The following is a 26,430-nucleotide window of genomic DNA, read 5'->3' on the forward strand; positions in this document are numbered from 1 at the left end:
AACACTCAGAGCCCACATGCACACATCTTACTCTTGTGCGCTCACCGGCGAGGGTTCTGTGTGCAGGGAGCTTGCTTTGAAATGGCCTTTACACAGCAAGTATACTGTTTTTGTTGAAATATATTCGTTTGGGTTGGTTTGGTGAGGGCAGGGTCGGGACTTGGGTGAGGCAAGCGCTCACTGTCAGGCGTGCAAACACAAATTTTGCACCCTGGGTACCTCGCTTGTTCAGTCTGATCTGAACCCTAGGTGGGGGGTGACACTGTGGGAACAGCTAAAGTCCCCCAAGCTATTCCACACCTCACAGGTAACCCCTCTGCCTCCATCCTCACCCTCCAATCTGCTCTATATGCAGCAGAAAGAAGTGTTTTCTCCGAAGCCTTCAATGTTTACTACTTGTTTCTTAAGTCGAAGCCGATTAAGAGTATCAAGGCTCCCCGCTGACATCTGCTTCTGTCTCTTTTAATTTTGCTCAACATCTTGCTGCAGGAAAGCCAATCTCATTGTCATCCTTGTACACGTCTTGCCCTTTTCTGCCATCACAGCCTTTCACCCTTGCACATCTCCCCCTTTGTCCCCTTCTGGGCGTCTTCATTGGAACATGTCAGCTCCTCCTTTATCAAAACTCTAGGCCAGCCTCACCTCTGGACCCTCCACGTGGAAGGCTTGTCAGTCCAAACACCATAATTATTCTCATCATCCTCCATCCTTCTTGTTTTTCTGAATTCTTAGAATTTATTTTTGACTCGGTTTTATAAATTCTCAGTAGGACATTGAGATGGGTGCTGTGATGTGTCACCCAGATCCCCCTTCATGAATAAAAGACTTACTGTCCCAGCTGCTGTGTGTGCATCGGAAGATGGCTTTCAGCTGTCAGCCCTCTTCGGGCACTGCCTCAGCTGCACAGAAGCCGACTCACCCAGGGTCACGTACCCTTCCAAGGCCACCTGCATCCAGTGACTGATTGACAGGAGGACATAAAAACCTGACTCCATCCTCCCAACTTGGGACAGCCCTAAATGGCCATGTCAGATCTAGAATTCTCCATTAGGTCAGCTGAGGCTGCTCTTGGGCCTGCATCGTAGTTCGGTTTCTCCCTCTGCCCACCGCTGCTTCCTTCCCCTCCCTTCTCAAGGGCACGCTGTCATAAACATCCTGCACATCCTGCATGCCAAACTCTCAGAATCTGCTTCCCAGGAAACTCGACCCACAACAGGCATGTTCAGATTTATTCGTTTGAAATTGTGTTTATTTGCACATAATTATCTATAATAGTTCCTTCTCTCATTAAAAAATTCTTGAGGAAAGAAACTATCAGATGACATGATACCTGCAGACATTTTGGCAGCTTTATCATCCTCAAATAGCCATAAATTCTGGAGCTTTGTTTACTGAGATTTGGGGAAAGTAATTAATTTAGTAAGGCTTGCTAATTTAGTAACTAATGTTGTGACCATTCATACTGGTAAACATAAATGCAGAGGCTTGGCTATTACCCCATGTACCTCCTGCCCTGAAAATTTAGCTTTCCCTTTGGAAAGCAGGTTTTATACTCCCTAAGTATAATTATTCTTAGAGAAGGAATCAATAAGCACTTAGAGAACCAACAGAGAGGTTTGGAAATTAGAAAATCACCCAACCTTGCATGCGCTGAGCCATGACTGAGAATACAAAGAGGAATTCTTTACTCACAGCTCAGCTTTCAATACTAAATCACTCATTGGCTTTTACATAAATCTTAAAACCAGACGAAGAAGGTGATTAACAGACCCAGTTCAGTCTAAATATTCACTTAGAACAATGTTAAAATCATTACCATCAATAGTTTATGGAACAATTTTACAATCAAGGACAAAATTATGTTTTCTTGAATATGTAAGTTATTCTTGGTTGAAGAATGAGGAAATAGATTAACTATGGTCTTGGAAACTTTTCAGTGCTTCTTAAGTTTACACTGTCTCCTAGCTTTATCTTTAAGGAAAATGGGTCTACTTATAAACTGATGGAACATCTTCTACACTTCAGACTTTCCAGAAGACTTTTTTAAACTGTTACTCCCACCAAAATTTAACCAGGTTTTAGTACTCTTTATCATTTAAATGAGTTTCTGCATAAGAACAATACTGAAATTACTCTGTAATATTGGGATTTTTTCCTTTGGTGTTAATAAAACATCTTTGACATGCAATAAAATGTTTAAATCATGTATTTCTCCAACAGAATAAAACCTTTCCAAAAACACCTTATAGCAGGGAACAACTATTGTTCATGTATGTTTTATCTGTAAAACCCAAATGCAGTAAGAGTTTGCATTAATATAAAGCCCTTCTTCAAGCTAGATTTGTAGTGAGAGTGTGCTAACTCTTCCCATAAAATGAGGAAGAACTACCTTATTCACACATCAGATCCGACCCTTTATTCCAGTTCATGCTGAATGAAAGAGGATTATCTGTTGTAAGGGTTAGCTCTCTGCATCCCCAAAGTTTACTATAATAGGGTGGCTTCCAATATATGCTGCTGCCTATGCCTGGCATTCCTTCTATGGCAAGTGTATTAGGTAGAATAGTGTCCTCCAAAAATTCCTTCCCCACCAGAACCTCAGAATGTGACCTTTTTTAGAAGTAGGGTTTTTGCAGATGTAATTAGTTAAAAGGAGGTCATAATGGATTAGGGTTGGCCTAAATTTAATATGACTGCTATCCTCATAAGAAGAGGAACATTTGGACAAGAAACACGGACATAAAGGGGAGAAGATGGAGGCAGAGATTGGAGTGATGCCACCACAAGCCAAGGAATGCCTGGGGCGACCAGAAGTAGGAAGAGACAAAGGACGGATCCTCCCCTAGAGGCTTTGGAGGGGGTGTGGCCTTGCCAGCACCTTGACTTTGGACTTCTAGTCTCCAGAGCTGTGGGATAATACATTTCTGTTGTTTTAAGCCACCCAGTTTGTAGGAATTTGTTATGGCAGTCCTGGGAAACTAAGGCAGCAGGTGCATTGACTCAAACTGGTTCAGCAAGAACACTAGAGAAAAGCGTTTTGTTTTGTCTTATTTGTTTTATTTGGTTTTGGCAGCAATGCCAGTGCTCTACCCAGATGCCCTCAGAGGACCCCGTTTTACATCTTTTGCCCCCTCTCCCCATTTCAGTGTGCTTTTAACACCTAACAGTTACAGCTCTTCTCCAGAAGATGGCCCTCTGGTCACCGACTGCTTTTCCTGCCAAACGTGCCAGGGGATTCACCACCCTACCTCCCACGCTGCCCTTGGCCAATGACTGGTTCCAAGGATAAAAGCCCATCTTCCTTGCCTTGGGTTGGGACAACTCTGGGGTATAACCTACACTCCAGAGCTCACTTGTTGGATCAGGCTGAAGCCTCCTTCTGTGGGACAGTGCCTGACATGGCACTTGGGTGACCAAATAACCCTAGCTTGCCTGGGACCCTCTCAGTTTTAGCACTGATAGTCCCATGTCCCCAGAAAGCCCTGGGTCCCTCTTAAACTCAAGAAGCAGAAGCAAGGAGGAATTTTTAGGCCTCACATATTCACCTCTGAATGTCTTAGCTTATCAGAGTGAACCACAGCAGTGACTACTGAGATAACAGCAAACACATGCTCGGTCAGAAACACTGGTGGACAATTTTGTGAATCATCATCCCTTAATGAGAAGATCAGTTCTATCTTTTACTTCATTTCTGAAATGGCTTCTATTTAGGGGAGCTTTCCCTTCAAAAGACTCCTGATAGGAAATTGTAACTAATGAGAAACATAATGGTGAAAAGAATTCAGTAGAGAGGGGGTATGTAAAAGGTTCGGTGGAGATCCTTCAGGACTGATTTGTGTATGAGTCTCTTGTAGAATTAGTTTTTATCCTCTAAAAGGCCTACTTATTTTGTATGAGGCTGGGAGTATCTTTTTTTTTAATTTTATTGAAGTATAGTTGATTTACAATGTTGTGTTAATTTCAGCTGTACAGCAAAGTGACTCAGTTATACATATATATTGATACATTCTTTTTCATATTCTTTTCCCTTATAGTTTATCACAGGATACTGAATATAGTTCCCTGTGCTATAAAGTAGGACCTTGTTGTTTATCCATCCTATATATAATAGTTTGCATCTGTTAATCCCAAACTCGAGGCTGGGAGTATCTTAACATAGGGCTTCTCCTAGGGGGATCTGCACTTTTTTATTTTGGGGTATTTATTTACGGACTTAATATGTAGGTAGAACATTTACATGTTAAGAAATTCAAACCACATAAAAGGATATACTGTGGGAATAGTCTCCCTCCTACCTCTATCCTTGAATCTCCCAGTTTCACTTCTCACAGACAACAATTATTACCAGTTTCTCGTGTATCAAAAGGGTTACTTTGGACCTATAAAAGAAGTCACGTTTCCCATACATCCTGTGAGAGATTAATAGCAGGGTAGGGAGTAAGTGGGGGTAGCTTCACAGCCAGGACTCAGATTTAAAAGGCTGAAGGGCCCCTGGATTTGAGTTTTGAAACACTAAGCTGGTGTACATGCCATTGCTGTGTCCTTCACATTAGAGTGAATTTTTTTTTTTTTTACCAAATCGTAGTACTCAAAAAATGACAGCATCTCCCCCAATTCTTTTGGGATTTCTACGCTGTCTGGATTTCATTACTTTCTTCAGCCTTTGTGGTAGCAATATACAAGAATGCCAGTCATCATAATGGCTGGTTTCAGGGTACTCAAAGGGATAATTCAGACATGCTTTTAACACAGACTTACAGGGTGAAAGGCACCAGGCAAGACTATCTCTTTTTGTAGAGATGGGAAATTGGAAACTCAAGAGGCCAGGTAGCTATAATAGTAGGGCTAGTAACATAACCTAAATTTTGTGGCCTCACCTGTCCTCTCCTTGAATGGAAGAGAGGTTTGTTTTTCACTAGGTAATTGCATCTGGGAATGATTTCAAAGGGGGTTAGTTTCAAGGCAGAAAGTTTCCCTACCTTTGGAGTAGCCACCTGAAGGTGCATCCCGAATTTCGCTGCACTCATCATGATGGAGTGCAGGATGTTATTCCCATCCCCAATCCAGCTGAGGGTAAGGCCTTTCAGAGAGCCGTAGTGTTCCTGAAAGGCAAGGGATGGAGGAGATTGCATCTGGGAGGAAATCCACTTATGTGAAGCAATCATTAGGGTTAAAATAAAGGAAACAGTCTACATCTCAATTTTAAATGGTTTCTTGGAAAGAATAAGCTACTAATTTTTTTTGCATTATACAGAGCAATTCAATGACATGAAGGTACAATCACAAAAAAATAGCCATATGTCCTAGTATCTTTTTTTTTTTTTTTTTTTTTTGCGGTATGTGGGCCTCTCACTGTTGTGGCCTCTCCCGTTGCAGAGCACAGGCTCCGGACGCACAGGCTCAGCGGCCATGGCTCACGGGCCCAGCCGCTCCGTGGCACGTGGGATCCTCCTGGACCAGGGCACGAACCCATGTCCCCTGCATCGGCAGGCGGACTCTCAACCACTGCGCCACCAGGGAAGCCCTGTCCTAATATCTTAAGCCAAGACATCATATGAACTCATATGGAGACTCATTTTCATATATTTCAAATCTGAATCTTTGTTGTATTTATTCTTTCATTCAACAAATTGAGAACCATCAATGTCCAGACACTGTCCTTGGCCCTGGAGATATAACAATGAACAAAGGAGACAAAAATCATTGCCCTTATGAATCTTACACTTGCTGGTATAAGAAAGGGGAAATACAATGCACCTAGAACAGTGTAGCATGGTAGTTGAGTAAGTTCCCGTTTATATAAAGTTTAAAAACCATTAATACATTTGGTTGTTTATAGATATTGACACATACAGTTAAAGTATAAAAACATGCTTGGAAATTATAAATACAAACACCAGGATAAATATTTCTTTGCGGGGTTGGAGGAAATGGACTTCAACTCTTATCTGTAACATTTTATTTAAAAACAACAAAAAATTCTAAAGTAAGATTTGGCAAAACTGTATAATGGGCACATGGATATTTGTTTTACTTTCCTTGAAGTGTCTGTAGGTTTCGTATATTTTATACATTTATATATTTATAAAGATAAGATTTTAAAAACAGAAACGCTAACTAATTTGAAGATCACAGAACTACTGGTAGCTAAGCTTGGATGTAAATCCAGGTTCATCTGATTTAGATTCCATGCCCTTAATAAGCTGCTGTTTATTCATTCAGCTCCTACTTTGAGAATTTCCTTTATGAAGGCATTGCACCAGGTCCTGCAGGGGACAATATGATGAATAGAACATTTCACTATCCCTGATGAATGTATAATCTAGTAATGATAAAGCCCCAAGGGGAAGCATTAAATTATCTGGTGTATATGTAAAGCCACAACTACAAACAGCCACTTGGTATCTAACATCGTTGTGTCATCCTCTCTGCATTAATCTTACCTTCATCACCAAAGGGTTTCATTTTGAGTTTAACCTCACATGTACATGTGTGTAGCTTATTCAAATGAGGAGGAAGATAGACCTACCTATCCAGTTTGCCCTGTCTCCCCAGAATAGTCCATAGACGCAGAAACCATGGTTGTTAGGATTCCCAGTGGCAAGACTGTGTAGATTGGCTGCGGCAAACCCAGTGGGATGAATCTTTCAAAGTTATTCAAGTTTTTAATTTGAAGGGACATGGCTAAATTTGAGCCTCAATTCTATAAATTCTGCATGCTCTTAACTCCAGTCTTAAGCAATTTATTAAAATGATAGAAAATGGCCTCCTTCTCAGAAAGTCATTTAGTAATTGACCATTTTGAATGTTCAAAGCACACTCCACCAGTCTTCGCTGCCAAGTCACAGAGCCTGATATATATGGATTACATAACGATTTTTCTATTTTCTGTGCTCCAGCATTACCTGTTCATCCACTGTGTTAAATATGGCACCAAAAAAAGCAAAGGTTTGAGAACAGAAGTATCTATAATCTGTCTTTAGCAATGTCCTGTCTTCCTTGGATATCTATTTGTACACATATGCTATAATTCTTTGCCAAGATATTATTTGAAAACAAAACACCAGTACCACAATTTAAATGCTTCCGTTTAGAGCTAGTTTGGAATTATTGATTTTGCTCTTGTGTGAGGCAAAGAAGTAAGCCAACCTGGAGAGTGAGGTAATCAGCCAGGATCTGGATAGGATGGTACAAATCTGACAGCCCATTGATGATTGGGATGGATGCTTCTTTAGCCAGGATGTCCAGATCTGATTGTTTATACACTCGCGCCAACACTGCATCTGTCATGCTAGACAACACACTGTGACAAACCAAGAAAAAATCATCTGAGTTGATTATGCTTAATAATTCCTTCTAAATATAGGGTCTTAGACAGTAATAAGAAATGCTAATACATTAGAATTTTTACTGTTACAACTACCTATCAACATGATGGATTTAAAAGCTAATAATAAACATGCAATCATTCCAGAAGCCAGATGTTGTTCCACTGATGTCTTAGCCAATGACCGCTGATTTTACTATTTTTTATGGAAATAAGAAACCAATTGTGAGCCTAGCAGTTGTGATAATGAATTATAATTGATATCCGGCAGTTGGTAAAGTTAAAAGAGACAAGACCAAAAACAAGATATACAGAGAAAAATTAATGAACTGGATTGCGGCATTTTGTGAGGGGGACATCACCCCACAAATATACACTTTCACTGTAAAATTGAAGGTAGCAGTGTGGCAGCCAAAGAGGTGCACACAAAGGTTGTTTTGCAAGAGAGAACCTTCTGGGAGGAGTGCTATTAGCTGACAGCCCCCAGCTGCTGCACCTTTGGAGTCTGCTGCAGCATTCCTACTGAGGCCACACCCTCCCCAGGCTGTTCCCACCAAGGACGGAGCACAGGAGGGCCCCAGAGCTGGGCCATTCTGCCTGACACGGAACATCTCTGATGGGCAGCAAAGATGGATATAACTATTCTCATTTTATAGCTGAAGGACCTGAGACACAAAGAAGTTTAGTAACTTGCCCCAGATCACACAGCTAAGTAAGTTGGAGGAGCTCATATTCAAACCAAAGTCAGTTTAACTCAAAAGACCACGTTCTTACCATTACAACACATTGCCTCAAATTTGCAGATGATAAAAACCTGGAATGAGAAACTGGGATCCAGATTTTAAGCTCTCTCTATATGTCAGAGTGATGGTGGTCCCTCAGCTAAAGCTTCAGCCTTACAAAACTAACAGGGATGGCCTTTTGTTTCAAATCTTGGTTTCTTCTTATTTAAAGGGAAACCCCACAGAAGAGGCTTCTAACCATTTTAGTTTTAAGGAACTCTTTTTAATGGCAAAAAAAAAATTGGAAAGCCTCCCATAATAGTAGTTATTTTAAATATATAGAGTCATTATTATAAGGTATCCAGTTAGCCTTTGTAATTTTGGTTCTGTAACGTACTAGCTGTGCGACCTTGGACATGTTATTTAATTTCTCTATGACTTAGTTTCTTCATCTGTAAAATCATAATAATATCTATCCCATTGCGTTATTGTGAGGATTCATGAGATAACCTATATAAGATGCATAGTATGATGCCTTGTTCATAGTAAAAGATCAAAAAGTAATAGATGATATTACCATGTCAAAAGAAAATGTATAAAAACTAGAGCTAGTATTTAGTAAGGATTTTATAGATTTGTATTTTAATCATCATATATTTGGAAAATTAGTCCTTCTTATATGTCTGAGACATTATTTACTCAGTCTGTAGAAAACTGTTGCTGCTTATAAAATTCAACGACCACTAAAAAAATTCCTTGCTCCCAGGGATTAGAGAATCAAAGATTGAAAACCATATTCCTATAACAATATTTTCTAGACTCAGGGTTTTTTTCAAATTTTCACAGATTTCTCATACCCATAGTTCCCAGATTTTCAGATTTCATGGATCAGCAAAATTTCTAAAAACATATGGAGATCAACATATGATTCCCAACTTTTTGTTTAGAAGATCAAGGGCATGAGAAACAAGAAAATAAACACATATAATATGTTAATATCTTCATTTAGTAAGAGAGGACATTTTAACAACAAAAAAGGTGTGAATGACCTAATCTCAAAAATGATCCTTGAATTAATTTAGCTTTTTGAAATTCACTATATTGTCTTTATTTTTCTTATTTTACAACTTCTGATGAAAACTTCCCATGGCAGGGCATCAGTGGAGGGGTCAAGATTTGGAAACCAGTGCTCTGAACTGTCTAAGAACATCGTACATTGTAGTTTGAAAGAGGTGAATAAAAGAGCCACTTTAGAGTTTCTCTTGTAAAACAGGTGACGTTTGATGGTTGACTGAGACCGGGGTTTTCAATTTTTGCTGCATATGAAAGTCACCTGGAGAATTTTTAAAACTCTTGAGGCCCAGGCCATAATCTCTATCAATTTCATCAGGAAAATAGAATCTCTAGGGGTGCAACCTAGAGATCAACATTTTAAAAAACTTTCCAGGAAATTCCAGTGGTGCAGCCAAGGCTGAGAACCAAAGCTAGAACCTCACTCCTCAAATCAACAGCATCAGCATCACCTGGGAGCTTATTAGAACTGCAGAATCACAAGCCCCACCCAGATTTACTGAATCAGAATCTGTATTTTGACAAGGTTTCCAGGTGATTTATTTGCATATTAAAGTTTGAGACTCCTAATAAAGTGAAAATTGACGCCACCATATTTTTGAAAGTATCATCCATTCTTTTCTTCAAAACCTAACCAGCCCCCCTCCACTCCCCCGCAAAAATCGAGAGATCAAGAGATGGCAGCCCACAAAGACAAAGGACTTTGTCCACAGTCTCATTGGCAACGAGTGCTTTCTAGTTCAGTTGAAAGAAAAAGGCATCTCAAATCCTGAAAAATGAATAATTTCCTCCCTTCCATTAAGGCCCACATCTTTACAGTAACCAGCTAGCCTGACCTATCTGATGTCCTAAGGCAATGGGTCCCAAACTTGGGTGTATATCAGAACTAAGTGAATAACTAATAAACAACAGAGGTCCAAGCTCCTGAAATAGGGTAGACTGGGTCTTTGTACTTATACCAAGTTTCCCAAATAAATCAGATAACCTTCCAAAATTTGAGAACCACTGTCCTTAGACATAGGCTATTATGTTAAAAGAATTTTAGATCTTCTCCCCTTTTTTCAAAATCACGATACAGATTCCCTTCACCGTACAGATATACTGATGTTTCATACTACAGAATGCAGGCTTTTAACTCCACCTTGAGAAAGTTATTTAGATGACGGTAGATATCCCAATAAGATCTATAATTATAATCAATTTCCTATTTCAGAAGAATTGGTTAATTTTATGATACCTAAAATCCTATGAGAGAGAGAGAGAGGTAGAGGGGTGTTTGACCCCAAAGGATTTCTTTAAATATGCATCACTTCCTACAGTGTGTAGAGACAGAATAAAAAAAAAATCTGGATTAACCATTACAGTTGACTTTCTGGAATCTCCCAGTCAGAAAAACAGATCTGACTTCAGTTGTAGCTTCTCAAATAATTTTAGGGAGCTAGGACCATGGCCTGCCAACCTCTTATGGTTTTTATGAACTTTACGATGTGTTGTTAAGTTTTGCTATGTGTGTCACAGATAAACGTTATCTTAACCTCATAGATGAGAAAACCAAGGTTAGGAAAGAATAAATTAGAGCAAGGTTAGGAAAGAATAAAAGGATGAGGCTGAAAGAGGGAGACACTAGGAGAGCAACTGGAGAAGTCAATGCCCGATACACTTGAGTTTTTCAAGAATATTGAAAATGGGCAGTTGTCGTCATTCCCTCCCTTGAACAATCCCAAGAGCTCTGGAACAAAGCAGCCAAAAGGCAAGCATGCATTTACTTTCCCTGTTTATAATGTGGAGTTGGTAACCCTGGAACCTCTATGGTATAATCTCATGGAACAGTGACTGGTCTGCTTTACTGAGGTTGCCCAACACCTCCTAGAACAGAGGTTCTTGACCTTGGCTGCACATTAGTATCACCTATGAAGCTGTAAAAACCCTGTTGCCATATTCTGCCCTTTGGAAATTTAAATTAGAAGCTATGGTGGGGGAGTCACATCAATACTTTTTTATATTGCTTTACATACTTTATAAGATTTAATTATCACAATAATTTTAAAGGTTAGGTATACATACTTTTTTTTTACATATACATGTATCTATTCTTTTTCAAATTTTTTTCCCATTTAGGTTGTTACATAATATTGAGCAGAGTTCCCTGTGCTATACCCAGTAGGTCCTTGTTGGTTATCCATTTTAAATATAGCAGTGTGTACATGTCAATCCCAGACTCCCTAACTATCCCTCCCCACCACCCTTCCCCGCTGGTAACCGTAACTTCGTTCTCTAAGTCCGTGAGTCTGTTTCTGTTTTGTAAATAAGTTCATTTGTAACATTTTTTTAAGATTCTGCATATAATTGATAGCATACGATATTTCTCTTTCTCTGTCTGACTGACTTCACTCAGTATGATAATCTCTAGGTCTATCCATGTTGCCGCAAATGGCATTAGTTCATTCTTTTTAATGGCTTAGTAATATTCCATTGTATATATGTAACACATCTTCTTTATCCATTCATCTATTGATGGACACTTAGGTTGCTTACATGTCCTAGCTATTGCAAACAGTGCTGCAATGAACATTGGGGTGCATATATCCTTTCAGACCATGTTTTTCTCTGGATATATGCCCAGGAGTGGGGTTGCAGGATCATATGGTAGCTCTTTTTAGTTTTTAAGGAACCTCCATACTGTTCTCCACAGTGGCTGTACCAATTTACATTCCCACCAACAGTGTCGGAGGGTTCCCTTCTCTCCACATCCTCTCCAGCATTTATTGTTTGTGGATTTTTTGATGATAACCATTCTGACTGGTGTGAGGTGATATCTCTTTGTAGTTTTGATTTGCGTTTCTCTAATAATTAGTGATCACATCAATATTTTTAAAGCTCCCCAGGTTAACCCAATCTGAAGACAAGGCTGAGAACTATTATCCTAGAAAATAGAGTGAGGAGGTGGGAGGAGAGTGGGATACTCTGCTGCTGGGTGGAACAATAGATCAGTGTAGAGGCGGAAGGTCTTAGTAGTTGCTGAAATCTCATACTATAGGAAAAGTGAGGGATAACGACACGATATGTTGTACTGGAAAGAACAAGATTTCATACACTTATAAAAGAAGCACAGTTGACCTGTGAACAATGTGGATTTGAACTGCACAGGTCCACCTAAACGTGGATATATTTCAATAGTAAATACTACTAGTACTACATGATCCATGGTTGGTTGAATCCATGGATGCTGAGGAACTGCAGATACGGAGGGTGGACTGTAAGTTATATGTGGATTAACCCCTGTGTTGTTCAAGGGTCAACTGTATTTTCCTTTCAGCTCAGTCACTACCAAGAGCAGTGCTGTGGCAGCAGCAGTAGCTATAATCTTCTCTCCCCTCAACACTTGTAAGCATCCCTAGTGCCCAAATTTTGGTCTTAATATTGTTCTATACCTAAAAAAGGAACCAGAAACTATTAGAGGATAGTTAATTCCATGTCCTTGGGCAGGATAAAATCAGTATAGGTCTGTAACACCCTGTTGTTGCTAGGAAGCAAAAATGATTTTAAAAATAGTAGGGCAGTGCTAAAAGGAAAAAGAACTAGCTTAACCATTTGTCAAGTTGTGATCATTTATAGTAAAAATCATTAAGTAAAACGTGCTTATAAAAGGCCATGATGCTCATAAGAAAAGAGTTAATATAAAGAAAATGTACAAAAATATAATTGTAATATCAAAGAAAGATGAATATTACCATGTACATTTAAATTTATTTACTTAAGTAGGAAAGTGCTTATATATAACTGTATAGATACAGATAGATATTTCGTGGGAATTTGTTAAGTGTATTTCTGTTCATAAAGTATAGATAATGTGCCATTTTTAATGTGTGTAAGCCACAAATAATTAACACAACTTAGATACCAAATAGTCCTAGAAATAGTAGAAACTGTAACATGAATGGACAGGCCCCATCCGCATTTGTGGTCTTACGTACAGTGAAGTAGAAGAGGAATCGTGCAGCTGGCTAGCACCCGTTGCCACACACAATTTCCAATTAGAAAGATGATACAGCCATTTATTCTAAAACAATAAGTTAACTGTCCTGAAGAAGAAATCTAAATTTTCAGACTCACGTTCCTGTCGCTCTAGTAGTGAGACCTCTTGGTGACCCAACTAATTATAAAACAATGCCAATCAGAAAGGCATATATTTCAAAATATGGAAACCAGGCCAGGTTAATATATCATAAAAATATTACAATGGGTCATGTACTGCCAGAGATTGAAAACAAATAAAAATTGAAGGATACCCCATCTTTTAACTTCTTTAATAAATCAAAATCCATATGAAAAACAGAAACAAGGATCCTATGGTAGACAGAATAATGTCCCTCCCCCAAGGATGTTCATGTCCTAATATCCAAAACCTGTGTATATGTTACCTTACGTGGCAAAGGAAATTTTGCAGATGTGATTAAATTAAGGATCTTGAGATGGGGAGGTTATCCTGAGCTGGGTGCAATCTAAGAGAGAGGATCCTTATAAGAGAGCCGCAGGAGGGGGGATTCCCTGGTGCTCTAGTGGTTAGGGCTCCGTGCTTCCACTGAAGGGGGCACGGGTTCAATCCTTGGTCAGGGAACTAAGATCTCACAAGCCGTGCGGTGCGGCCAAAAAAAAAAAAAAAAAAAAATGAGCGAGCGAGGCAGGTCAGAAGTGAGAGAAGATGCTGACTAAGTTGCTGGCTTTGAAGATGGAGGAAGGGAACCATGTGCCAAAGGATGTAGGCAGCCTCTGGAGGCTGGAAAGGCCAAGGAGTTGGATTCTTCCCTGGAGCCTCCAGAAGGGGCACAGCTCTATGGGCTCATTTTAGACCTCTGACTTGCAGAAGTGTAAGATAATAAATTTATGTTGTTTTTAAGTCACTAAATTTATGGTAATTTGTTAAAGCAGCAATAGGAAACCAATATCAGATCCCGTGATTAAAAGTGAAAACTAGGTTATAAAAATATATTCAAGCTAGTGGATGGCAGCTTGAATTTAATTTATCTTGAACTTAGCAAGCAGTTCACAAACCCAACCAAAATTAAGTGGTCAGCAATCCACTAAACCTACATTCCTAGCCTCTTGAGATGATTTTTCTTCTTTCCAGTCTGGTAAAATTACACACACACATTTAAATTCCAGGACCATGTAAGGATAAGAATAAAAGTAGGGGTAAGAATGTAAACAAAATTAAATCTATGATATTAATGGCATTGTGCTCAGTTTTATTGTTAAAATATTAATCAGCTCTCTAATCAGTGTGGTGTTTTATGTATATATTTTCCTTTTTAAAATATTTAGAGCATTCAAGAAAATCTGAAATGCTAGGCTTGTGATTAAGTGTTTTAAAGCATTTGATTAAATTGCAATCAATGTTTAAATGGTTGACGAGACTTGTTTTGTTCATTTAATATGTATTTGATTTAGTGGTTGTATAAGTAGTGCGTGAATGTTTAAAGCAATCATTCTGAAACTTAAACACGCATCAGAATCACCAGGAGGGCTTATTAGAACACAGGCAGTTGTGTTTCTGATTCAGCCAGTTGCGTTTCTGATTCATAAGTCTGGGTTGGGGCCCAGAAGAATTTGCATTTCTAACAAGCTGTCGGGTACTGCTTATGCTGCTGATTTGGGGACCGCACTTTGAGAACCACTGAGGAATGTTTGCTCTTTTTATTTTTATGTTTGCTCTTTTATGTTTATAGAAATACTAAATTCATAAGATTAAGATATTGGACTGTAAACAAAGTACAACGAGTAGGGAGTATTTCTATAGCACAAAAAGCCTCTTGGACATTAAAGCATCTATGAGCAAAGGGGAGTATGACAAAGCTTGATAGAAAATGTCACTTCAGTCGTTCAGCCACAGAAGCTGCAGGTGAAATGAATCGATATGGGGGAAGGAACAACTCCTAAGCTGTTTTCACATTGGAATCACTTGGGGAAACAAAGATATTAAAGACCTTTAAATAGACAATATTATTTTGTCAATAATGTTGCTTTCTGCTTTATGTTTATAAGTCATAGAGAAATCACCATTCTTATTTTTCTTCTTCCAGTCTACTAAAGATCTTAAAAAACAACGACTTTTCACTAGAAACAATGACAGACCTGTAACTCGGGCTAGACTTACAGGCCCATTAACAGTAATCTGGGCTTTCTATAGCTCTCCAGCAATTTGACATCCCAGCTTTAAACACTGTAAGAGCTGTGTTATATGTGTTACAAATGAAAGGTTGACAAGTTAAAAATACTCTCTGGCTCTGTAATGACTTTTCATTTTGGTCTCTTTTCATTTCCATTGAATATATAGAGTTCTGTTTGCCTTCCGGTGGATTCCTGCAGCTTTGCAGACAATCTTAGGCATCTGTCAACAATGGCAGCAAAACAGCTTTTGCAAAATCCAAAGTACCCAAATTTAAAGTTTCTCACACATATCAATTTGCTCTGGATGTTTAATTACCAATATGAGGATTTTTAAAAAATAGTTAACAAGTTAAAATATTTATTCAACTTGATTTTGCCTAAGTGTTTAAAATGTCATCTATTTTTCCCCCATCATCTCTTTTCCTACTGTTTAGAAAAAGGAGAAGCATGATGTAGGACTTTAAATGGAAAGATAGTTCAAGAGATAAAATGTTAACATTGATTATTTCTGGATGATGGCAGTACTGGTGGTTTTTTATTTTTTAAATCTCTTTTAGTATTTTCTACCAAAAGGAATATGACTGTAATAACCAGAAAAAAAACATATCATTCAAAAAAGGAAATTTCTCCCAAACATGATTTGGAAAGTAATTGAAAATGAAACAGGGCTTCTTAGATTAATGGCTAATTCTTGGCATTAATGAAGAAATGTGCAAGATGAGCCTGGAACATCTTGCCATGTCAAAAAAGCAGTGGAGTTATTAAAGACTAATAGAGTTATGTCAAAATGACCCAGTAGCCAACTTGAAGACAGATCACATTGGCCAAATATGGGACAATTTGAGCACCAATAAGAGTAATAACTGCAATGAATTGAAACCTTCAAATATATTAAAATGCATGAGTTTATGAAGATACTACAAAACAGAGGGACATTGAGAAGAGTCATAGCAAGATCAATTTTAACTCAATTTAAAAGAGAACTTTCAGGGCTTCCCTGGTGGCGCAGTGGTTGAGAGTCCGCCTGCCGATGCAGGGGACACGGGTTTGTGCCCCGGTCTGGGAAGATCCCACATGCCGCGGAGCGGCTGGGCCCGTGAGCCATGGCTGCTGAGCCTGCGCGTCCGGAGCCTGTGCTCCACAACAGGAGAGGCCACAACAGTGAGAGGCCCGCATACCGCAAAAAAAAAAAAAAAAAAAAAAAAGAACTTTCGGTCAGTTTCAATGAACTCTGGTCAGAAAAGTCAGACTGTATAAAAATGGAACAAGAACTGCAATGAACATACAATGGAATATTACTCGGGCATAAAAAGAAATGAAATTGAGTTATTTGTAGTGAGGTGGATGGACCTAGAGACTGTCATACAGAGTGAAGTAAGTCAGAAAGAGAAAAACAAATACCATATGCTAACACATATATATGGAATGTAAAAAAAAAATGGTTCTGAAGAACCTACGGGCAGGACAGGAATAAAAACACAGACGTTTTAGAGAACGGACTTGAGGACACGGGGAAGGGGAAGCTGGGACGAAGTGAGAGAGCGGCATGGACATATATACACTACCAAACGTAAGGTAAATAGCTAATGGGAAGCAGCCACATAGCACAGGGAGATCAGCTCGGTGCTTTGTGTCCACCTAGAGGGGTGGGATAGGGAGGGTGGGAGGGAGATGCAAGAGGAAGGAGATATGGGGATACATGTTTATGTATAGCTCATTCACTTTGTTATACAGCAGAAAGTAACATACCATTGTAAAGCAATTATACTGTAATAAAGATGTTTTAAAAAATGGGACAAGATAGCTCTGTATATAAAGAGCGCCCTGATACTGGATATTTTCATGCAGGCTCAAGAATGATTTTGAAGGAATGGGGTGGAAAAGGCATGAAAAGGATGGTTGATGTAAATAGCTCAAAAAGATCTTTCAAAACTCAAGTTTCTATTATTCTTAAATATTTTTTCCCCTCTGGTATGAAATCACAACTTGTTTAGGAATTAACTAAAACACCCAGAAAGCCAAAACAAAACAAAGCAAAACATAACAATAAATACCATAAACAAAGTCTCCCATGGCTCCAGGAAGGTCTGACACAGAGTCTGTAGTTGGGTAAACAGATACTAAAAACAAAGAAACAAACAAAACCCAAAACCCCAAACCCCAATAGTGTGCTGGGCCAGATCTTAAGAGCAAACATGGATATTGATGAGATGGGCAATCACAAAACAATCCTGATAATCTTAGATCTGAGTTAAGTAGTTCCTAAAATATTGGAACATGGTAGATGTGTTGCAAAAGCCAAAAGCAAACAGAAGTTGTATTCTCATAGGGTCCTCCCATTCATTCTTCCTTTTGTCCCCATCCTGCCTTGAATCTCTGTGTGCCCCCTAAATTCCAGTTGGTTATCAATGACATCTCCAACCAGTTGAATAGCTAATTGGCAAACAGTGGGAGGAATTTCTGGTTGTGCACAACGACACCATTGAGAACCCTGTAATCATTTAAAAGTGGGCATTTCCTATTTTTACTTTTTATGGAAGCAGGCCAAGGCCCTAGAGAAGACATAGACTTTATCCCCAATGTAAATTGGCCAAGGAATAAACTTGCTGACTGAGTCTCCCTCTGGGAGGGAGAATATTCCAGTGCTCTGATATCTCTACACAGATTATAATTTTAGTTATATCAATATAAGAATGATGAGGAAACAAGATAATACCTTCAGCACACCTAGATGGGCTCCTCTCAAATGGGCTAAGGTTGGAAGAAGCCCAGGAATGTTGAATGAAATTGCCATATGCAATTTATTTAGGAAGGCAGAAGCCTTTTGACCTATATGTTAGTTCCTAGTTTTGACGACCTCAGAGATAAATGGGTAGGGCATAATGGCATTCAGAATGACCTCCTCAAAGTGTGCCATAGGAATCTCAGTGTTGGGTCAGCATAAGCTGACTAGGAGATCACAAAGATGGCCAGAATTGAATCAGAGCTCGTCCTGAGATTGAGTTAGGCCATAACTTGATTCAACCAACATTACTTGAATTTCTTCTGTGGGCCTGGCCTTTAAAAGCACTATCTGATTTATCTTCATACAAACTCATTGAGATACGTATTTGTATCTCCATTTTACAACTGAGAAACCTAAGTTTCAGAAGCAACTGGTCCAAACCACAGGGCCAATGTGGTATGAGCTGTGACTTGAACTGAAGCCCAACCCTGCTTCAAAGCCCCTACTCTTTACGCTGTGGCAAACTGCCTCTGAACTATGACTATATTATATTTCATGTTGTGAACAACTGGCTTTTGTTACCACTTACCCAAGGACCTACAACTGCCATGCTGCTAGTTTCTTGGTGGCCTCTGTAAAGATTCTTGGAGATATCGTATTTCCTATTAGATACAAATTTATTAGTACCTTATCAGGTACATATTTCCCATTAGGTGCCAATATTTTACAACATTTTACCAAGAAACCTAAGTAAGATTACCTTTTTTGGTCTTAATATCATTGGTATAAATATCTTAAGAACAGTATTCCAGCTTTTCAAAACATTCCTTTCAATGTAACAATAGTTCACTCCTAGTCTTTTTTTTTTCCCACTGCTACTCTTAACAAATGTGTCTCATCCAAAAATCCCTTTATAACTTCCATTGTTTGAGCTATCAGAATGACAATGATTTGAAACCCTTCCATGCTGCTGCAGGGGCATGTGGATGTGTGCTTGTGTAGTGGGTTGAATGGTGTCCCCCAAATTCTTATCTACCAGGAAACTCAGAATGAGGCCTTGTTTGGAAGTAGGGTCTTTGAAGATGTAATCAGTTAAGATAAGGTCATAGTGGAGTAGGGTGGGCCCCTAATCCAATGACTGTTGTTCTTCTTAGAAGAGGAGAGGATACACAGAGATATACAGAGAAGGTAAAGGTGGAGGCAGAGATTGGAGTGATGCAGCTACAGACCGAGGAATGCCAAAGATTGCTGAGAGCCACCAGAAGCTAGGAAGGAGCAAGGAAGGATTCTTTCCTAGAGCCTTCAGGGAGAGCATGGCCTTGCTGACACATGGATTTGGGGCTTCTAGCCTCCAGAACTTTGAGAGAATAGATCTGTGTTGTTTTTAAGCTACCAAGTTTGTGGTAATATGTATGGCAGCCCTAGGAAACTAACAGGGGTTTATGCTGATTTTCCTTTCTACTGGTTTTACACTGGCAGAAAACACTTCAGCGATCAGTACCATGCGTGAGTTACATCTATAGGGGACCTAATTAGAGTAGAACAGTGTTACATTATTTGGTTTTGTATGGTGCCTTTCATACACATGGTTCCTGAAGCTGTTTTACTAAGTACTGTATTAAAGTGAAAATGACTGTGAAGGTATTATGCACCTTTCAATAGTGGACTCAGAGCATTAGGCATGAACAGGTGTCATTATGGAAGAAACAGAAAGCCTTGAAACTGGAGTGAAAATGTCCCACTACTGTTGCTAAGTTTCATCCTTTTTTTTTTAATGGTAATACTTTTTTTTACATCTTTATTGGAGTATAATTGCTTTACAATGGTGTGTTAGTTTCTGCTGTATAACAAAGTGAATCAGTTATACATATACATATATTCCCATATCTCTTCCCTCTTGCGTATCCCTCCCTCCCTCCCACCTTCCCTATCCCACCCCTCTAGGTGGTCACAAAGCACCGAGCTGATCTCCCTGTGCTATGCGGCTGCTTCCCACTATCTATCTACCTTACGTTTGGTAGTGTATATATGTCCATGCCACTCTTTCACTTTGTCACAGCTTACCCTTCCCCCTCCCCATATCCTCAAGTCCGTTCTCAAGTAGGTCTGCTTCTTTATTCCCGTCTTACCCCTAGGTTCTTCATGACCATTTTTTTTTTAGATTCCATATATATGTGTTAGCATACATCCGTTTTTAAACTTTCAAAGAATAAGTGATCTGAGTCATGCTAAACTGTCACTTCTGGTGTCACATCTAAAAAGACAAGCCCAGGGGCTTCCCTGGTGGCACAGTGGTTGAGAGTCCGCCTGCCGATGCAGGGGACGCGGGTTCGTGCCCCGGTCCGGGAGGATCCCACATGCCGCAGAGCGGCTGGGCCCGTGAGCCATGGCCGCTGAGCCTGCGCGTCCGGACCCTGTGCTCCGCAGCGGGAGAGGCCACAACAGTGAGAGGCCCGCGTACCGCAAAAAAAAAAAGACAAGCCCAGAGTGAGGAAAAAATATAGAATATCCAACTCTTAACCCCAGTAGAGCACCAGAGAATTGACAAAATCTGAAAACACCCTCAAATCTGAAGTAAATTTAACTGAATATATATGTATGTCTTTTGTGTCTTCTGATATGTTAGGGAGTAGAAAAGAGTCGCCGAGAGAGACTTTTCTAAAGAGGGAAGTGAGCAATGGTTCGTTTTCTCCAATGGGAGCCTGGCCCTACAGGGATCCACAGTGAACTGAGGAAACAATTCAAGTCTTAGGGCTGTCTTCCCATGAGTGTAGGATACACTCCCTTACTAGTTACATTATATCTAGCAAAATCCAGAAGAGAGATGATAGCCCAGTTGTGCAAAAAAAAGAGCTAACATCGCAGTCCTGAGATGGCTATCTTCAAAAGGCCTGCTTACAAGGTTGGCCCTTAGCTGGCACTTGGGCTTTGGGAGGGTCTCCACCACTCCTAGAAATAATAAGGATGGCTCACTACCTAAACTGTTTGTATAAACACTATGGATTATGCTGAACGCCTGCTTTCCTTCTGGGAGCCTAGAATTTGGCTTCACGCTAGGCAGAGGGTGCCTATTGTAAGCAGCTCCCAGTAAAAATCTTATGCACTGAGTCTCTAATGGGCTTCCCTGGAAGACAACATTTCACACATGTTGCCACAACTGATTGCTGGAGGAATTAAGCATGTCCTGTGTGATCCCACAGGGAGAAGACCCTTGCAAGCTTGTGCCTGGTCTCCCCTGGACTTGGCCCCACGTGCCTTTTCTCTTTGCTGGTTTTGCTTTGTATCCTTTTTTTATAATGAATCTTAGCCATGACCATAGGCTGAGTCCTGTGAATCCTCCTAATGAATCATTGAACCCGGGGGTGGTCTTGGCGGCCCTGACATAGCAACTCCTCCACAATATCAGTCGACAGCTCCATCTCAGTGCTCCCCTTCACTCCCCACCAGAATGCTCAGATTACATGATACTCAACTGAGACTTAGCTAAGGAGAATTCCCCTACTATATTTTGAAGAGTGAACAGGTTTTTTTTGTTGTTGTTGTTGTTGTTGTTTTTGCGGTATGCGGGTCTCTCACTGTTGTGGCCTCTCCCGCTGCGGAGCACAGGCTCCGGACGCGCAGGCTCAGCGGCCATGGCTCATGGGCCCAGCGGCTCCACGGCATGTGGGATCCTCCCGGACCGGGGCATGAACCCGTATCCGCTGCATCGGCAGGCAGACTCAACCACTGCGCCACCAGGGAAGCCCTGAACAGGTTTTATTATTGTAATCAAGTAAGAAAAGTGAAATACCTTTTATTTTGAATGTGTATTCAGGTCTTTTACTCCTTGATCTGGTTTTTCCTTCCTTTGGTGGCCAAGACAGGACCAACTTGTAAGGGTACATTTTTTTAAATTTGCAAGTTTAAAGTATGTTTCTTTGCAGATGTAAAAACATTGCCGGCTGTCCTTCTGTTCCTGAGTGCATCAAGTTTGTTCTTGCCTTAAGCTTTTTTTTCTTTTTTTAAAATAAATTTATTTATTTTATTTTATTTATTTTTTATTTTTGTCTGCGTTGGGTCTTCGTTGCTGCGTGCGGGCTTTCCCTAGTTGCAGCGAGCAGGGGCTACTCTTCGTTGCGGTGCATTGACCTCTCACTGCGGTGGCTTCTCTTGTTGCAGAGCATGGGCTCTAGGCGCACGGGCTTCAGTAGTTGTGGCACATGGGCTCAGTAGTTGTGGCTCATGGGCTCTAGAGCACAGGCTCAGTAGTTGTGGCTCACGGGCTTTGTTGCTCTGTGGCATGTGGGATCTTCCCGGACCAGGGCTCGAACCCGTGTCCCCTGCATTGGCAGGCAGATTCTTAACCACTGTGCCACCGGGGAAGCCCACCTTAAGCTTTTGTACCAGCAGCTCTTTTTGTCTGAGATGCTTTTCCCACAGCTTGGCATCCCTGGCTCTGTCTTTTCAGTGAGCTCTGCACTTCACTGTCACCTCCTCAGAGAGGCCTTCCCTGACCACCCAATCTAAAGGCGCCCCCAACTCCACCCACAGATCACCCTGCTTTGACTTCATCATAGCACTTATTTCAACCTCCTATTGTATTCATGCTTTATTTTTTGTTTAGTCAAAGTCTCCTCCCTCTAGAATATAATTTCCAGTTGAAAAAGTATTTTGTTTGATTTGATCACCGTTTTATTCTCAGTGCTAAAATCCTGGAAGAAAAGCTAGGCATTCAGTAAATATTTTTGAATAAATGAATAATTAAGTCATTTGACTAAATAAGTGACATTTTGGAAACTTCATTTAACAGGTTTCAGGAGAATGGCCCAATTTGCTCTTTTTTTTCTTGCCACATTCAGTATATTCCCCATCCGGTTCTTTTTCACCAATGGGTAGTCACTTTTTTTTTTTAATTATTTATTTATTTATTTATTTATTTGGCAATGCCACACAGCATGTGAGATCTTAGTTCCCCAACCAGGGATCGAACCCGTGCCCCCTGCATTGGAAGCACGGCATCTTAACCACTGGACCACCAGGGAAGCCCTGGGTAGTCACTTTTTTTTCCCACCAGGCCCCCAAAGCAGTGGGACAGGCAGACAGAGAAGCAACGCCGTTTATCAGTGTCAAGTGTGCACTTTTCTCTTGATTCAAAAGGGCCAGCACTATCATTTAAACATCATCCAATCTCTTTGCATCTTACAGAGTTTAAGGTCTACAAAAAGCAAGGAGGCAATTGCTATGGATTGCACCGTACATATCGGCAGAGTAGATGCCATTAAGATTCACTTCCTTGCTTCTCCTGTTCTATTACTTCTGTACAAGGCAGTGGATTTCTCTTGTCTTCTTCAGTTTAGATTTACTGAATTTCTGAATCTCAGCCATACCTTGTTTGTCAGAGATTTTGGCAGATTAAGCAGGAATAGGATGCACAAAAGAAAGTCATGTTTCCACAATAGCTACTCTAACCCCTTTTCTGACATCCCCATCTACCATTCCAGCCTCTTCTGTTATTGTACTAACCTTATTTACCTTGTACCCTAACGATTTCCTCCTGTCCCTCCCTAACTGCACCTGTCCCCAAGGTTCAGCCTTCTGGAATTCTCACACAGTGAGACTCTGCAGCTCATTTTCTACCACTGAGTTTATACTTCTATTTCTCCAGCTATCAACTTTACCCAAATTCTTTATCTCCAGTGGCTCGTGGACGTTTGTACATGGAGGTTCAACATTTAATGCAATATGTCCAATACCTAGGCTATCACCTTCTTCCCGAAGCAGAAACTCCTTTCATTTTCCTGCTTCTGCTACTATATACATATATATTTTAAGAATAACAAATCTGAAACCATTTTGCCTGCACTATCAGTGTACCCTTCACATTCAGTTAGCATGAAACCATATACATATCTTACTAGCTGTTCCTTCTTTACTAACACACTAGCATAGATTGACAGCACAACAGCCAAGATTACTACACAACCTCCCAATTCGGGGTCTCTCAAAGTGTGGTCCTGCCCCTCTTGCAGCAGAATCACTTGAGGAGCTTGTTAAAATATAGATTCCCAGACACCAACTGAACCCTAACCTGCAAAATTAGAATTCCTGAGTGTGGGGCATAGAATTTTGCCTTTTAACAGGTTCCCCAACATAATTCTCAAACTAGCTTTAGAACCCTTGGAATTCTCTCTCTACCTCCTATCTCTACCCAGATCCAAATGACTCTGCAGCTATCTACACATAGTTTACACTGGGACACACCTCTGTTTAAGGGCTATGACTTTAATATGTTTGCTTACATTTGAGAGTATAAAGTGGACCTTCGACGTCGGAACTCCCTCATTTTATAGAAAAGGAAACTAAGATCCAGAGAAATTTTCACCCATGGAGGTCACAGAGTAGGTAAGTGGCAAAGCTTGGACTAGATCTCAAGTCTTTTGATTTCCAAGCCACGCAGAAAACAGTTAACATAGCAGTCCTGGGCTTCCCTGGTGGCGCAGTGGTTGAGAGTCCGCCTGCCGATGCAGGGGACACGGGTTCGTGCCCCGGTCCGGGAGGATCCCACATGCCGCGGAGCGGCTGGGCCCGTGAGCCATGGCCGCTGAGCCTGCGCGTCCGGAGCCTGTGCTCTGCAGCGGGAGAGGCCACAACAGTGAGAGACCCGCATACCGCAAAAAAAAACACAGCAGTCCTGTCCGCTGTCCTTTGAAAGGCCTGAGCGTAAGATTGGCCCTTGGATGGCATATGGGAGCTTCAGTTTGGGGAGGGTTTCCACCATTCCCAGGACTGATAGGAGTAACTCCCTGTGCCTAAAATGTTTTTTGTAAACAATATGGTTTAAAATGAACACCTGCTTTCCTTCTGGGAGTCTGGAATTTGGGTACATGTCAAACAGAGCATGCTATGTGACCATCCCCCAATAAAAACCCTGGGTACTGAGTCTCTAAGGAGCATCCCTGCTGGATAACATTTTACATATGTTGTCACAACTCCTTACTAAGGGAATTAAGTGCATCCTGAGTGACTCCACTGGGAGAGGACTCCTGGGAGCTTGTACCTGGTTTCCTTCAGATTTCTCCTCACATGCCTTTTCTCTTTGTTGATTGTGCTTCGTATACTTTCACTGTAATAAATCATAGCCATGCGTCTGACTGTATGCTGAGTCCTGTGAACCCTCCTAGTGAATCATCAAACATGGGGGTGGTCTTTGGGACCTTGCAGCGCACAAGCCAATGTTTTCTGTAACTCATTTCACTGCCACTCTCATTGACTGTATAAAAGAGACAGTAGGGGTAAACCAAGACAGCATGGCCTTCAAACAACAGCATGATTTAAATGCTGACTTAGCTGCTAAGCTCCATTACTTCTCTGAGTCATGGTTTCATCATCTATAAAATAATTGGGCCAATAATACTTACTTTGTAAGTTTTCTTTTTTTTTTTTTTTTTTTTTTGGCTGCGCTGCATGGCTTGTGGGATCTTAGTTCCCCTACCAGGGGTTGAGCCTGTGCCCCCTGCAGTGGAAGCACAGAATCTTAACCTCTGGACCGCCAGGGAAGTCCCTGTAAGGTTTTTACAAAGATTTAGCAATAATAGTACAAGAGGTCCATAGTATACACCCTTTAAGAAGGAGCTATGGGGCTTCCTTGGTGGCGCAGTGGTTGAGAGTCTGCCTGCCAATGCAGGGGACACGGGTTCGTGCCCCGGTCCGGGAAGATCCCACATGCCGCGGAGCGGCTGGGCCCGTGAGCCATGGCCACTGAGCCTGCGCGTCCAGAGCCTGCACGTCCGGAGCCTGTGCTCCGCAACGGGAAAGACCGCAAAAAAAAAAGAAGAAGGAGCTATGATTATTTTCCTTCGAGTCTTTTGGATAAGATGGAATGACCAGAAGGAATTCTATGGATCCAATTTTATGTATCCATGTATCCATGTAGCAATGGAATTTATTATATGGACTAAAAAGTCCCAGTCATATTGGGACTTGTGAGCAGATTATTTTTCCTAGGATCTGTGTAGAGCTCCTCTAACTAAGGACTTGCAGTGCAAGTTGTGTGGAGAGCAAGCACGGAAAAAATATGTTTTTACTCATCCTCGGCTTTCAACCCATGCTTGGCTATTCGTCTCTTGCTTTTGGGGTCCTGCCTACTCCACTGATTTCTGGGCCCTGACCTCTTTCTTGCTGCCAATGCACACTCCTTAGCTCTTTGTTGCATGTTCATCTGTTCCTCCAGCTGTATCTTCTTCCAACCACGAGTTCACACATGACTCATTCACCGTCATTCACTTGGTCCTATATAGAGGATCCCCACTGAAACTTCTTTCCTGGCTGTGGCCCTGGCTTCAACCCCTAACCAGCTTGGAATAAAGTATATTTCACTTTTGTGGAAACAGTTATTAGGCAAATATAATTCCAGTCAGTGGCAGCATATTTGGAAGAAA

The 26,430-nt window shown here is 40.7% G+C and overlaps 1 protein-coding gene across 1 annotated transcript in view; it reads right to left on the minus strand.

Moving 5' to 3' along the window:
• The window catches only part of OTC (ornithine transcarbamylase), a 66,818-nt gene that overhangs the window by 9,780 nt on the left and 30,608 nt on the right, over positions 1-26,430 (minus strand). The window contains exons 5-6 of the mRNA XM_081222105.1: positions 7,150-7,303; positions 4,980-5,102 (exon numbers count right to left, since the gene is read on the minus strand). Of these exons, the coding sequence (XP_081078231.1) occupies positions 4,980-5,102; positions 7,150-7,303 (277 nt within the window). The remainder of the gene's footprint in view (positions 1-4,979; positions 5,103-7,149; positions 7,304-26,430) is intronic.

Source organism: Mesoplodon bidens (assembly GCF_964165515.1).
Source record: "Mesoplodon bidens genome assembly, chromosome: X".
Lineage (NCBI taxonomy): Eukaryota > Metazoa > Chordata > Mammalia > Artiodactyla > Ziphiidae > Mesoplodon > Mesoplodon bidens.